The sequence below is a fragment of the Nanorana parkeri genome, unplaced genomic scaffold, assembly GCF_000935625.1.
Source record: "Nanorana parkeri isolate BGI_ZX_2015 unplaced genomic scaffold, ASM93562v1 scaffold952, whole genome shotgun sequence".
Taxonomy (NCBI): Eukaryota; Metazoa; Chordata; class Amphibia; order Anura; family Dicroglossidae; genus Nanorana; species Nanorana parkeri.
This window is the reverse complement of record NW_017307220.1, coordinates 408,844-424,634: the sequence shown is the minus strand read 5'-3', so window position 1 is coordinate 424,634 and position 15,791 is coordinate 408,844. Positions and strand designations below refer to the sequence as shown.

The 15,791-nt window shown below is 45.2% G+C and overlaps 1 protein-coding gene across 1 annotated transcript in view; it reads right to left on the bottom strand.

The window, feature by feature from the left end:
• The window catches only part of VPS9D1 (VPS9 domain containing 1), a 37,356-nt gene extending 25,334 nt beyond the window's left edge, over positions 1–12,022 (bottom strand). The window contains exons 1-8 of the mRNA XM_018566477.1: positions 11,896–12,022; positions 7,196–7,268; positions 5,142–5,231; positions 3,041–3,275; positions 2,846–2,957; positions 2,382–2,430; positions 928–1,162; positions 733–844 (exon numbers count right to left, since the gene is read on the bottom strand). Coding sequence (XP_018421979.1) covers positions 733–844; positions 928–1,162; positions 2,382–2,430; positions 2,846–2,957; positions 3,041–3,275; positions 5,142–5,231; positions 7,196–7,268; positions 11,896–11,994 — 1,005 coding nt within the window. The 5' untranslated portion in view covers positions 11,995–12,022. The remainder of the gene's footprint in view (positions 1–732; positions 845–927; positions 1,163–2,381; positions 2,431–2,845; positions 2,958–3,040; positions 3,276–5,141; positions 5,232–7,195; positions 7,269–11,895) is intronic.
• Positions 12,023–15,791: the final 3,769 nt, after the last annotated feature.

Sequence of the window (15,791 nt, the reverse complement as noted above, 5' to 3'; positions counted from 1 at the left end):
CCCCATCATCAGGAGATAGAAATTCCACCCCCCTGCTGCCCCTCTACTCCCTGCTGCCCCAAGGCCGGGCCTTGGTTGGCCTTGTGGGAAATCTGGCCCTGGTGTCATCCCCAATCTGCAAGGGTTGAATGCTGGGGGTTTTATTTTGTCTAGGGTACCTGGAAAAATAACTTTTAATTGCCTTAGGCCTCGCAACGCCAGCAGTCTGTGCTCTTCTCCTCTCGCCAATGCTCCTGGCTGTGGGTGGGTGCTCAATGTTCTCACTTACAATGGAGGACTTTGGGTCCTGCATTGTACGTGATGGCATCACAGCTGTGCTAGCCGTTGCGGCAAAGAGAAGAGGCTTTGAGGGACCGTTCAAATGGAAGGAGGAGCCTGAGGGAAGGAGGGATAGGGTACAAATTCCTTTTTCCTGGTACCCCAGGCAAACACAAGCAATACATTTCTGCAGTGTGGGGAGAACCCCACTGCACAGGTAGTTTTTACAGTTCCATGGAGATCAGCTTTAAAAAAAAATACAAATCAGAGATTCATTATAGTTGCTGACGTGTAACTTTAAAAAACAAAAAAAAGAGCAGAAGTTTGGTTTAAAACCTGCGTTATCCTCTTCTTTTTATCTGATATTTTTTTTTTATACTATGCAAGTGACTGAATAAAACAACCCCTAGTCACCATGACAGTGTAATTCCAGCTGTTTCATGGAACCAGACCTGGTAATATTCAACCACTAACCAGGGAGGTTTTCTGTGCGGCCTGCCTTGGGTCCAATCTGGAGAGACGAACTTCGTATGCGGCTCTGAGCTTCTGGTTCTGTATGGAGGCCTCTTGCAGTGGTGTCAGCTCCCTGAGGATATAGGACATACCGTTCACCAATGAGCTGGTCATTATAGACTTCTTACAAGACTGCTTTAAGTCATGAGATCTTACTTTTTACAGCTCTGAGCCTCGGCCGCTCTGAGCATCTGAAAAACCTCTGGGGAGGGAAAGCCAGCGTTTTTCTGGAACTCATCAGAGCAAGACCTACGATGACCCCAGGAATGACCAAAGGAAGCACGGGAGGGTGCGGAGGTAGTTGTGGCAGTAGTAGAAACATTGCTGGAAACGTCAGTAGTAGCTGGAGGATCAGGGACCTCCGAGATACGATTCTTCAGTGTCATCATGTCTACATCAGCAAGGAACACAATACACAATCAAAAAGGGCTCCATTTACAAAAACTGTCTCATAATTTACCTCTTTACAGGAATTAATATTGAATTCCGTCCAGGAAAAAAACAAACAGTAGCATTAATCCCTGACACGCTCTTAAATGGGTTTGTTTATGCAGTCCCATGATCTTCCGATGTGCCCATTTCAATGAAGGCGATTAGTCATCTGTAGACGCTCACCTTCAAAAACATCACGTCTGCATTGTAATCAGATGTCTGGTGCTGCCAAAAGGCAAAAAAAACAATAGCTTGCCAGAGACCAGGGGGAGGGATAAATGCTTTATTTTATCCCCCAAGATGGAGTTTATCTTTAATCTTTTTAGGTTCCATTCTTTAATTTAACCATATTACAGTGAAAGCAACTTACTGTCTGCTGTGGAGCTACACAGATAAACCTTATCTGTCCATAAGGACACAGAGAACAATAAACTGCTGATAGAGGCTCCAGCTCCCCTCCCTCGAAACCCATTATAAAAAAAAAAGTGAAAGGTGTTTTCCTTATTATAGTGCCTTGTTAGAGAGACTATGCCTTACTCCCTGTCCCTTTAACAACATCATCAGGATAACTGAAGGGAAATATCGCTTATGGGACTACAAGCAGCAATCAAAGCAATCAAAGCCCTGGTTTGGTAATAGACATGCCACCCCACAACTTGTATTATATCCTTTTCAGACTGTTAACAACTGCAAACTTTTTTTTTCTTATAAAAGGTAGGGGAGGGTTAGATCTCCTGTCACATCATGGAGAATGGCAGACCTGCAGGCTGCATACAAGTGATCTAAGCAACATCGCCAGGATCACTTGTCCAAAACAAGTGGCGGCTTCCCCGCTGTACATTTAGCTCTGCTTGCCCATTCCGGGCTAAATGTAGAAAACAACTACCCACCCGCGCCCGGAACTGCATGTCCCGAGCATCAGGAGATAGAAATTCCACACCCCTGCTGCCCCTCTACTCCCTGCTGCCCCAAGGCCGGGCCTTGGTTGGCCTTGTGGGAAATCTGGCCCTGGTGTCATCCCCAATCTGCAAGGGTTGAATGCTGGGGGTTTTATTTTGTCTAGGGTACCTGGAAAAATAACTTTTAATTGCCTTAGGCCTCGCAACGCCAGCAGTCTGTGCTCTTCTCCTCTCGCCAATGCTCCTGGCTGTGGGTGGGTGCTCAATGTTCTCACTTACAATGGAGGACTTTGGGTCCTGCATTGTACGTGATGGCATCACAGCTGTGCTAGCCGTTGCGGCAAAGAGAAGAGGCTTTGAGGGACCGTTCAAATGGAAGGAGGAGCCTGAGGGAAGGAGGGATAGGGTACAAATTCCTTTTTCCTGGTACCCCAGGCAAACACAAGCAATACATTTCTGCAGTGTGGGGAGAACCCCACTGCACAGGTAGTTTTTACAGTTCCATGGAGATCAGCTTTAAAAAAAAATACAAATCAGAGATTCATTATAGTTGCTGACGTGTAACTTTAAAAAACAAAAAAAAGAGCAGAAGTTTGGTTTAAAACCTGCGTTATCCTCTTCTTTTTATCTGATATTTTTTTTTTATACTATGCAAGTGACTGAATAAAACAACCCCTAGTCACCATGACAGTGTAATTCCAGCTGTTTCATGGAACCAGACCTGGTAATATTCAACCACTAACCAGGGAGGTTTTCTGTGCGGCCTGCCTTGGGTCCAATCTGGAGAGACGAACTTCGTATGCGGCTCTGAGCTTCTGGTTCTGTATGGAGGCCTCTTGCAGTGGTGTCAGCTCCCTGAGGATATAGGACATACCGTTCACCAATGAGCTGGTCATTATAGACTTCTTACAAGACTGCTTTAAGTCATGAGATCTTACTTTTTACAGCTCTGAGCCTCGGCCGCTCTGAGCATCTGAAAAACCTCTGGGGAGGGAAAGCCAGCGTTTTTCTGGAACTCATCAGAGCAAGACCTACGATGACCCCAGGAATGACCAAAGGAAGCACGGGAGGGTGCGGAGGTAGTTGTGGCAGTAGTAGAAACATTGCTGGAAACGTCAGTAGTAGCTGGAGGATCAGGGACCTCCGAGATACGATTCTTCAGTGTCATCATGTCTACATCAGCAAGGAACACAATACACAATCAAAAAGGGCTCCATTTACAAAAACTGTCTCATAATTTACCTCTTTACAGGAATTAATATTGAATTCCGTCCAGGAAAAAAACAAACAGTAGCATTAATCCCTGACACGCTCTTAAATGGGTTTGTTTATGCAGTCCCATGATCTTCCGATGTGCCCATTTCAATGAAGGCGATTAGTCATCTGTAGACGCTCACCTTCAAAAACATCACGTCTGCATTGTAATCAGATGTCTGGTGCTGCCAAAAGGCAAAAAAAACAATAGCTTGCCAGAGACCAGGGGGAGGGATAAATGCTTTATTTTATCCCCCAAGATGGAGTTTATCTTTAATCTTTTTAGGTTCCATTCTTTAATTTAACCATATTACAGTGAAAGCAACTTACTGTCTGCTGTGGAGCTACACAGATAAACCTTATCTGTCCATAAGGACACAGAGAACAATAAACTGCTGATAGAGGCTCCAGCTCCCCTCCCTCGAAACCCATTATAAAAAAAAAAGTGAAAGGTGTTTTCCTTATTATAGTGCCTTGTTAGAGAGACTATGCCTTACTCCCTGTCCCTTTAACAACATCATCAGGATAACTGAAGGGAAATATCGCTTATGGGACTACAAGCAGCAATCAAAGCAATCAAAGCCCTGGTTTGGTAATAGACATGCCACCCCACAACTTGTATTATATCCTTTTCAGACTGTTAACAACTGCAAACTTTTTTTTTCTTATAAAAGGTAGGGGAGGGTTAGATCTCCTGTCACATTTTTATTGCTGATTGTGTCCATGCTAGGTTGATTTGCCCCCCTACTGATGACCATTGTCACCAAGAAAGGTTATGTAAAATCCAGAATTTTACAGCTGTCACCAGAACAAGAGGTGAGGGGAAATCGTGCAATGGGGCACATGTTCCAAGGACTCATTTTGGGAGATATCTTCTTTCTTCCTGCTGCATCTTTAATGGTGAACATGTAGCAAAAAACAAAACAAAACCTGATAAGGGTTTAAACCATGACTCCAGGCACGATAACCTTATCAGGTCTAGAGTAGTAAATTTGTCTTAACCTCAGCTACAAACCTCCATTCATACAGGCTCTCGTTAAACGTACTTTGATACCACGTCTGATTAGTACAGCCCCCTCTGTACTTACAGGCCGCTACGGATGGAAGCAATGCAGGTCATAGACCTCAGCACTGTGGTCATGTCTCTGCCCCCGTCTCCTCTGGCTATTCACAAAGCACATTGCCTCAGGCTGCATTCTGTGATTGGTCAGGAGGAGAGGAAGGCAGAGACATGGCCACAGCACTGGGGTCTACGAGACCTGCAGTGCCTTCATCTGTAGCAGCCAGGAAGTCAAGCAGGAGCTATGCTAATCCTCACATGTATACAAAACTAGTTATAACATGAAGAAGAAATCCTGCACTGATGGAAAAAATAAGTCACGGCAACTGGACTTGCTGTATTTTTCTTGAAGACGTTTCAATGGACATCCAACCAGCTTTCTCAATTCAGAATAACTTGTACAAAAATTTTTGTACAAGTCATTCTGAATTGAGAAAGCTGGTCGGATGCCCAGTGAAACGTCTTGAATTAAAATACAGCAAGTCCAGTTGCCGTGACTTATTTTTTACAGATGTACCATGACCTGGATGAATGAAAACCGTCCAAGACATATTGCACTAATGGAGTTACAGCTAAAGCTCAGCCATGTTTACTGCTCAAAATCTGGTAAAGTTCTTGTGCCTGGAGTTGGGTTTTTCCCTACAGCATCCAAAAAAAAAGAAGTTTATGCTATATATACGCTTAATTTTTTTTTGCAATCATCCCTTCCACAGAAGTTGACTCACCTAGTTTATCCGCCGTGGTCCTCGCTCTCTCCAGACATTGCCCAGCCAGTTTCAGCATCTTCTGTGACTCAGGGTTCAAAGAGTCATTCACTGCCAAGCCCAAAAAAAACAAAGAAAGGTATTAAATGATAATAGGACTCTTAGCAAATATTCTTAGACTGACCAATCACGTGTAGACTTGCATTACGATTGCAATGAATCCTATTGCATTCTAAATATCAGTGCATAGGGCTTGCAAAAATATATAATAATTATAAGGTAATTATTGCTAAAGGATTTAATAATGATGCCAATTCTAAGTAACAAGCCTATCTGGACCCCTTATGACCATCATGGCAAACCCGAAGTAAACACTGTGCCACATTACACCGTCAATATAGTGTAGGATAGAGTGGCCAAGGGGTAGAGCCTCTGTCAAGTTATATTTTTTTCATGGTGTCCCCCTGACGGGAAGATTCACCCCCTCTATTTGTCTTAGTATGCACAGTAAACAAGATAGAAAGTGATGGGAAATCAAACATTTTATACTTGTCACCAGAACAGTAATAAGGAGGAATCTTCCAATGGGGACACCTGCTCCTGTGACAAATGTCTAAGGGGATTTCCCTCACTTTGGAGAGAGGAAGTGCATGGAAATATCTCCAGCAGGAGAGAGGCAGCAATACATAAATTGACGGGTTTTACCCCTTCCTTGAAGAGTGTCTATGGTCAAAAACTAAATCTGTATTTCTGTATTGAATTTCTATAACTTCTATCCCACTCCTAATAACCAGATCCATCTAGAAGTTTGTAAACTTACTTATTGAAGATGCCCATAGGATGTACTTCCTCCATGCAGTGACACAATATCACTCAGCCCTGTGAATATGCACTTCCTTACCACTGAACTAAAACTGAATGTCTGAACAATGTAACATTATCATTGCTTACTGGAAGCAATGCTTGATGGGATAAGTAGTCTTGAGAGATCGAGATTGCATCACATCAAGCAGCAGGGAAAGAGACGCAAAGCACACTGGGAATCCAAGTTGTTGATAGTGATTGGAGATGGAAGGCAGCACTCACTACATAATAGGGATTTTTTTAAAGTAAGCTTTGACTGCATTATCAAAAACAACTCTAGTATGTATTCTAGGGATCCACCGATACCAATACTAGTCATTCCGGTATCAGGAAGCCGAGCGGCGAGTCAATACACGCTGCCCAGATTCCTGATTGGCCGGGAAGCCGCTCCATGCTCCTTTGTCACCAAGGAGCATGGAGCTGGCTTCCCAGCCAAATTAGGAAGCCATGGGATGTGTAATGACTTGCCACGCAGCTTCGTGATTGGTCGGGAAGCTGGCCAATCAGGAAGCCAGGTGGCATTACCTGGTGATGAGGGAGCATGCAGACGGCTTCCCGGTTAATCGGTTACCTAGCCTGAGAGTCATTACACGCCACCCGGCTTCCTTAATGGGACTTCCGGTGTCGGTGAGTACCAGAAAACATATCGGTACTCGATGCCAAATAAACGGTATTGGTGCATCACTAATGTATTCCTATTACAATGCTGATGTTATAACAGGATAGACTATGCTGGGCCTTTGGATATCTTTTAAGCCGGCCACACACCCAGGTCATCACACTTCAGTCAGAGGATCAAAGCAGCTGGGCAGAAAACAGGCCAAACAATGACTGCATCCAATCAGCTGCGGGCACTGGATGTCAGAATACGATAGCAAGCAGGACAGATTCCCCCATCCATACTCTTCAGTCAATAGCTGGGCTGAACGAGAGAAATCTAACCGCATGTGGCCAGCTTAACTCTATACTTACTAAAAATGTTGACTATACATGTACTTTCATGGAAGACGTGTTCTTTTTGTGGGGCCCCGAAAAGCCACATGTAAGGAGACTATTATTCACATGACAATGTTGCCTTTTGAGCAACTTGTGCAGATTTTTTATTTTCTGCAATTTGCAAATTCTTCTAGGTGAGGGAACCACGGGGGCATTCGATCCCTAAAATGGCCTTACAATGTGTACAAAGGATAGAAATCCCACAAAACAGTTACCTTTCTGCTCAGCCTCATCAGCCAAGAACTGGGATATGAAACTGACGCTCTTCAAGTACTCCACGTAGGCCTCCTGTGTGAAGAAGGTCAAATCATTCTGGGAATGGACAATCCTATTGTTATACTATATACAGGTCACATTTTACCTTCAAGGGAAAGGAGATCATATTTCTGGTGAATGCCTCTTCTGAGTTATTATTGCAGAGTACAGTACAGTACAGTACATACAGCTGACCTCCGGCCTTCCCTTCAGTCTTGCACAGTTGTAGCGGCTCCTGGAATAGCTTCTTCTGATATCACTGCACACTGCGAGCTTCTCACAATGTGCATTACAAGCTGCAGGAAGTTAGATGCAGCATACCTCATTTCCTGGCAGGAGGATGTCCAGCATCATCTAACACTTTCCGCTCCAACCTGTCTGTCCCCGGCCCACCCCTTTTACCTATTGGATTTCCATCGAGGAGGCTTAGCATCACATGTGGGTGGACTGCATGCAAATACAGTCTGCCTAGGTACTCCCACTCCTCCAAACTGACACCCATCCATCAAGGCATTTTGACATTTGCATAACTCCTCCCAAGAGCCAGCCCACTACTTGCATCAGGACAGAGGACTGTTGAGAGGAGTACTGAGGAAGGGTGCTGTGATGTTTTCAGAAAGCTATGTACAGCACCAGCCATGACCTGCCCACATTGCATAGAGAAGGACAGAGATACCGATGACATAATTTAATCTAATAAAAAGGTACTTTATAAAAACATAAAGGTTGTTTCTTAACAACAACAAAAAGGACAACAGGGAAGGCAAAATATAAGCAGATTTAACTTCAGCTTTAAAGTGTAACAATTAACTTCTGTTATTTGCTTCTTTTTGGTCTATCAACTAGACGGCGGCCGGCAGCCACTGGTTTTGAATAACTTTACTACTACTTCTGGATGTTGTTCTACTGGTTGCTCTACAGTACTCAGTGGTGTCTCCTGGGGACCCCAATGTCTGCCACATGGAGGTTAGGAGGAGGAACTACTGAGCACTGCAGGGACACAGGAGACTGACACTCATAGAAGTGAAAGCTGGGATTTCTCTGGAGTGATGCCTCCTATCTGGCGTTTTGTATTTGTTGTTTTTATTAAGAAATACATTTTTTTAACCCTATTGTTTTGTGAATTCTTAAATCTTAGGTCATTTTTAACAATGTGATCAATAAATGTATTGATTTTATGCAAGTATATGACTTCTATGCGCACACCTTGAAAGCCCGAATTCTCTTGGTGTATTGTATGTCTTTTGAGGGGATGGTGTATCATAGTTAAGACAGTAGGTCATCTATGTATACGATTTCTCTCGATTGGAGTGCCATGAGGGAGGGAGAGAGAGAGACTGTTTCCTGACGCTAATCTATGGCAGCATACAATGGGTATGGCTCCGCCCCCAGCCCAATCAAAGCCCGCCTCCCAAGGCCACCATTCGCGTAACAAGTACTCAATGCGAAAGCCATGGTAGGGTCCTGTATGCTGCCATGTATTGGCGTCAGGAAAGGAAAATTACCGATAGGTAAGTATACAATTTTCCGTAGTGTGTGTTCTTGGCTAGACTGCCCAAGGTAACACCCACATTTGATGCTGAGCCTCCATAGTTTAAAGAGCTGAAATCCAATGAGTAAATGGGGTGGGTCAGGGACAATAAGGCTGGGAAGGAAAGCGCTAGATATTGCCACACGTCCTTTAGCCAGGAAATGAGATGGACTCTATCTGACTTGCAGCAGCTTCTAATGCAGATGGTGAGAAGCTCACAGTGTGCAGTGTTATCAGATGAAGCAATTTCAGTCCAGGAGAGGAGCCGGTACAACTGTGCAAGACTGAAAAGCAGTTCAGCTTTTTTTTCCCTTAAAAAAAGACAAAGTTCCCCATTCCCCACATAATTTTTGGGGTTACAGTTGATTGCTCTGACTCTGTCCTTGTGGCATCCTGTACACCCGTATCAGCAAGTAGTTAGAAGCAGTAAAACCAGTTTGGCTACTTCAGATATCAACTTTCTCATCTATATTGTTCATCAGAGGGCTGAAAGCCCCACTCTTTGAAATGTCCCCCAACCTGTGAGGGGGAAAAAGGCAGCTCAGGCTGCAATACTTACCTGTCAACACAAAAATGTCCTGAATGACACCCCGCATCAATGAACCCAGAAGGCTGAGGACATACTGTAAGTGCAAGGTGTCATAGGCTTGTTCCCACACAGTATGAGGAGCACTGAGGGTGAGGTTAATGGAGGTCATGAGCCCAGACTTCCTCATTTTCACAGCAGTGGATAGCTATACATGTGACCATACATACAAACATAGCAGGGACATCCTCACTGGGCTGTACACAGCCTGTAGAGAGAGTAGAGCTGTCGGAGGGACACAGCAGGCCCCATCCACAACAGAAATTTCAGGAGGGGGCGGAGACAAGACCAGTCACCCTTCACAAGGAGAGAAAGCAGCAGTGAGCAGACTTTATTACAGGAAGCTCCACGTTTCACACAGATCTGGAAGAAATACACAAAGCTCACCAAGAGTCAAAGAGAAACACACATGGCTCTTGTATATAGACTAGGGATGCACAGATACTTTTCGAGTACCAGTGCAGATACTTGGCATTTTCATGAGAACTATCAGGGTTGCAGCTGGGACCTGGCTCTGGCACTCCACCACTGTCCTGAAATCATTAGTCTGTATTGTTTTAGAAAACCTGTCACATGACAATAAACAAAAATGTATCAGTACTCGTAAGTACTGGGCAAGTACCAGTACTCGCAAAACTGGTATCTGTGCATCCCTTTATTTATATTTATAAAAACAAAATCGTACATTAAAACAGAGATGTACAAATCCCAGGAGCTCCGTGTACTCCTTACAAATGACAGCTGCCTCCTAATTTTTGAATTTTTCTCTAGTGTAGTCTTGGAGCTCAAAAGTATCGGTACATGTACTTGTACCGAGTACTGTACTTGGTATCTGTGCAACCCTAATTTAGACAGTATTTGCTTGTCTAATATATGTAGTTTAAGGTGACTATATATATTAGAGAAGGGTCACCCAACCTTCTGACCATTGGTACTCAATGAGGAGTTCACAATAAGCCTCATCAAGATCTTGACTGAGGCTCCCCAGTCAAGCGGGGGGATCAAAGTAACAGGTTCCCTGGATGGGTCAGCCACCTACGGATACTGTCTTCACTTTCCTCTGGTCTCTCTATTCACCTGTCAGTGCCCTCAAAAGTATCTGGTACTTCCTGGTATGGAGGAGCATGTGACTTTATGAGGTCTCAGCAGCCAATTACCAGATCTGAACTCTGTCACGTGGGGGAGGGTAAAGTAAATTACACAGGGATTAGAACCAAAGCTCTGAACAGGGGGTGGGGGGTTAAGAGAGTAAATATACACGGGTGCAACACCTTCCATTGTTGCAGCTGGTTCAACACTACTTCTAGCGCAGTGATTTTTGTTTTTGACTTGGGTTAAGAGACTGTCCTTAACTACCTCCCGGCCAGCCGTTGTGTATACACAGCCGGCCGGGAGCTTCTTGGATGTAACTGGGCGTGTAAACACGTCCTGTTACATCTGCCCACTCGGGCGCGGCGCTCACGAGCAGGAAATGCCCGCTATCTGAAAACAGGCAGCCATGCCCGTTAATATACAAGCGATCCGCTAAGCCGGCGGATCGCTTGTATGAGGTCACGTGACATGCGTCCCTCCCGCTGTCAAGCTGGTCCCGGGCTCCGTTGTGAGCCAGGGACCAGCATACTGCCTCTGTCACAGGGGATCAGAAGGAGGTCGGTTCACGATCTCCCTCCGGTCCCCTCTCCGCTGTCAGAATGCGGAACTGATGTATATTACATCACTACTATGCTATCACATAGGAGGGGTTTCTCAGCCCCCTCTGTGATAACTTTATTGCTAAGTGAAAAAAAAAAAAAGGAAAAAAAGTTACACATAAAAAATATTTTTTTTTAAAAGTCCCCACCCCTTCATACACACATGTAAACATGCATCAGGTGCGCGTACCTGCGAAAACGACGATTGCGCCCATTACGCCGCACATGTTACATATCGCCACGAACGTCGGAATGAGAGCAATAGTTAGGGCCATCAATCACTAAACTGATGAGCCGTAAAAGCTTTTAAAGCGTCGCCTATGGCCAATTTTGGGTATGGTAGTTTTCTGCGATTTCGCAAGTGCGCGCAATTTTTAAGCTTGACATGTTTGGTGTCTATTTACCCGATGTGACCCCGTCTTTTATATTTTACCAAAAAAGTGGGTAATATTAGTTGTTTTATAACATAATGTAAACAAAATATAGTAAAAAATAAAACCCCCAGTGGTGATTAAATACCACCATAAGAAAGCTCTGTCTCCCAAAAAATGGTATAAAATTAATTTCAGTACAGCGTTGCATGACGGAATAAATGTCAAAGGACTGCAGCGCTGAACACTGAAAAATGGCCTGGCCAGGAAGGGGGTCTAAACACCTGGTCTTCAAGCGGTTAAAGAGCAAAGTGACAGGTTCTCGTTGAACTCAGGGAGAGGTCTGGGTCACCGTGTACAGTCCCCACAGCAGTGAAAATGATTATAAATACAAACACATGTTAATGAATCATAAACATAAAATAAACAGCAGGTGGATGTTGAAGACAAAATGGCAGCAGGAGACACCCGCCCCCCTCACCCGGTGCAGGTTCCTGGTGTCCAGCTGGATGGCTCTGTTTGCCAGTTTCATAGCTCTCTGCAGCGGCTTCAGAGCCCCGTCCCCAACCAGGGAGGCCATGACTGCAGACGGCTGTCGGCCAATAATAAACACACAGAACCACCCAGCTTCCGGAACCCGAGCGACAGTGCTCTGCTTCCCACTCGGAAAGTAAATTTCGCGTACACACCTCCGAGACGTTTTCTGATTGGTCCAGGGAGAATCCAGAACCAGGAGAGAGAGTTGTGCGCTGTGCCACCTAGTGGTCGGAGGACAACATGACAGGGCGTGTGTAATGGGTATAAGATGCGCATATAGCAGGTCATTTAATAATAATAAAACTCACCTACACTTTGTCTCTGGTTATGTAACATTGCATAAAAAACGCAATATGGGAAAAAAATTATACACCGTTTGAGTATGGATTACCCCCAAATGTGGCACAGTTCTCTGATTGGACAATTGCTTTTCTTAGATGTGTACACATAGCTGGAAATCAAATTACAGTTATCCCCTGCAGTGAGAGCTGTATCTTTGCTGATATATGTTATAAAGCTGGCCATACACGCATAGATTTCTTTAGTTTAGCCTGGATGGAGGAATCTCCCCAGATGGCTAATGTATCCTGACAGCTGGGGCCCACAACTGTCAGAATAAAAGGGCAGTGACTGCTACTGATTGGCTTCAGTCAGTGTTCAGCCAACAATTTTCCATCCGGTTCCTTCGACAGAAATCAATTGACAAATTGGTTGTTGCCAGCAGTGCCCCCCACAACTTGATTTTTGCCCAATTCAGCACCTAACTGAATCCAGCTTGAGACTCCAAAAGGATGAAGGGTGCAGATGGGGCTGCTTCTCCCCACACTGAGATTGCTCAGGTGCTAATGAGTAGATCTGCTACCCCAGTTAGCACTCTGGAAAGTATATGTGATATGTTTTGTATGTATATGTGATATGCATTTTATGTATATGTGATATTTATTGTATGGATATGTATTGTATGTACAGTGTATGTATTGTATGTATATGTGATATGTATTGTATGTATATGTGATATGTATTGTATGGATATGTATATGTGATATGTATTGTATGGATATGTATATGTGCAGTGGTGTAGCTACCGGGGCAGAGTGAGGCCCAGTCAGGAGGCCTGGGGCTCAGCAGTGCGGGTCTGGCAGCAGAGGTGGAGAAGGCCGGGACCCAGCTGATGGGCGGCTCGGGGCTGACAGCTAAGAGGAGTGCAGTGTGCAGGAAAAGAGACCCACAACCAGCCCACCTGAGACCCTGCAGAGCCCACCATAAAGAGTATCAGGTAGGCTGTGCAGAATCTATGTTGGGCTCTGCAGGGCCACTCTCAGGTGGGCTGTTGGGGGGTCTCATATGGGCTACGCAGGGTCTCTGGTATGTGTGGGGTCTCAAGTGGGCTCTGAAGGGTCTCAGGTGGGCTATGCGGGTCTCAGGTGGGCTCTTCAGGGTCTCTCTCTGATGGGCTGTGCGGGGTCCCTGGTATATGCAGGGGCTCAGGTAGGTTATGCAGGGTCTAGGGTGGGCTCTGCAGGGTTACTCTCATGTGGGCTGTGTGGTGTCTCAAGTGGGCTGTGCAGGGTCTCTGATATGTGCGGGTTTTCAGGTGGGCTCTGTGGGGGTCTATTGCGGGATGTGCAGGGTCTCAGGTGGGCTCTGTGGGGTCTATGGTTGGCTCTGCAGGGTCACCCTCGGGTAGGCTGTGTGAGGTTTCAGGTGAGCTCTGCAGGGTCTCTGGTGGGCTCTACAGGGTCACTCTCAGGTGGGCTGTGTGGGGTCACCAGTGGGCTGTGCAGGGTCTCTGGTATGTGTGGGTTCTCAGGTGGGCTCTGTGGGGTCTATTGTGGGCTGTGCAGGGTCTCAGGTGGGCTATGTGGGGTCTATGGTTGGCTCTGCAGGGTCATCCTCAGGTGGGCTGTGTGAGGTTTCAGGTGAGCTCTGGTAGGCTGTGCAGGGTCTATGGTGGGTTGTGTGGGGTCTATGGTGGGCACGGCAGGGTCTCAGGTGGGCTCTGTAAGGTGTTGTCAGTTGGGCTCGGCGGGGTCAATGGTGGTCTCTGCAGGGTCTCAGGTAGGCTCTGTAGAGTCACTCTCAGATGGGCTACGTGGGGTTACAGATGGGCTCTGCAGGGTCTCTGGTATGTGCTGGGTCTCAGGTGGGCTGTACGGGGTCTCTGGTGGGCTGTGCTGGGTCTCAGGTGGGCTCTGCGGGGTCTATGGTGGATTCTGCAGAGTCTCTATTGGGCTATGTAGGGTCTATGGTGGACTCTGCAATAGTGAGTGGTGGAGTGATCGCTTCTTCAGCTCTGACATCAGAGCCAATAGGGGCAGAGCTGAAGAGAAGGAGACAGAGATGGTGCAGGCATGGGAACATATTCTGGAGGTAGGTTGTTTTTGTTTGGTGGGGGGCAGTTTTATGAGACCCTGTGATTTCTAGTTATGCCCCTGCCTTCATGACTAAGCTTTTTTTCAGTTTCTGTTCGTTAATGACTGACGCACTTATTACATTTTTGCTGTGTGATTCTTCCACGTCAGTAATATACTTTGTTACAAAGTGCACCCACACATATTACATATTGTTTTTCATAGGACAGATCGGGCTGTATATTTATATCACATATATGTATACCTAATGCCTCACTTAGTATGAATAACCTATTTAAAAAAAAAGGAAAAAAACATAAAGAAACACTTTGTACCCAGTTTTGATTATTATTATTTTTTTAGAACAATAGCACAGCTAAAAAAAAAAAAAAAAATGCATTCAAATAAATTCATGTATTTGTCCTTTATTTTGGAAACACTTCACATCCCTAGGATTTTAGAAATGTTTCTGTACTTTTCAGCCTAAAACGCCAACATTTTATTTTTCTCTAAAAATTAATAGTGGTCACCAGGTTAGGTGGCCTACAATGCCACTGTCATTGTCACTAACTGCCACACTTGGAAAAGACGACAAACTTTGAACAACACCGTCATGAGAGGGTTAAAAAAAAAACCCTTAGGGTGAAAAACAAATCTGCAGCAAAGCTGCAGATTTTCATTGTAAGGGGTTCATTTTTTATAATCATTATAGTATAAAAATACATAATTTTTATTGAGGCGAGTGATTTTCACTCACCTCATAGTTCTAGCCGACCTGTGACAATGAAACTGTCCCAGGTCGGCTCAGTAGATCGGGAAGTGAGCGAACACATACCGGCTCTCGCTCACTTCTCGATCCTGTCACTGCAGAGAGCCGTGACAGGGGAGGGGCTGGATCCCCCCCTCCCCGATCCTCCAGCGCTGACTGGCGGAATGGACGGGGAGGGGGCGGGTACAGCTGGCTCTGCCTCTAGATAGGCAGAGCCAGCTGTCACTCACGCAGCTGGGCGGATCAAGACATAATTGTCGGGATCCGTTTTAGCTGCGGCGTCTCAGTATACCGCGAGCTACAGCTCGCGGTATACTGAGCTTAGGGTCACGCTAGTTTGTGTCCTCCCGTTACCCTTAGGAGAACTATGGGGAAAAGCCCTAACCCCATAGTTCTCCTTTAAGGTGCCCATCCACTCTTCAATTTTTGTTAGAAAATCTTCCACAAATGGTCCTTCAAATAAAAATCGGTTGATGGAACACCAATGATTTTATTTTTACTGTTCTCCCGCTCAAATTTTCTCGAAGAGTGAGACTGGAAAAGTTTTTTCGAAATCAAACGAAAATTGATGGATTAGTGGCTTATTTGTACGAAAACATTTCAGCAAGAACTCTGCAAGCGAAAATCCGTTCTGTCAATCGACAAAATTCTGTGTTAAGGTGCCCATACACTGTTCGACTTTCTGAGGAAATTCACATAGTATGTGCCGCTGTCGGCACC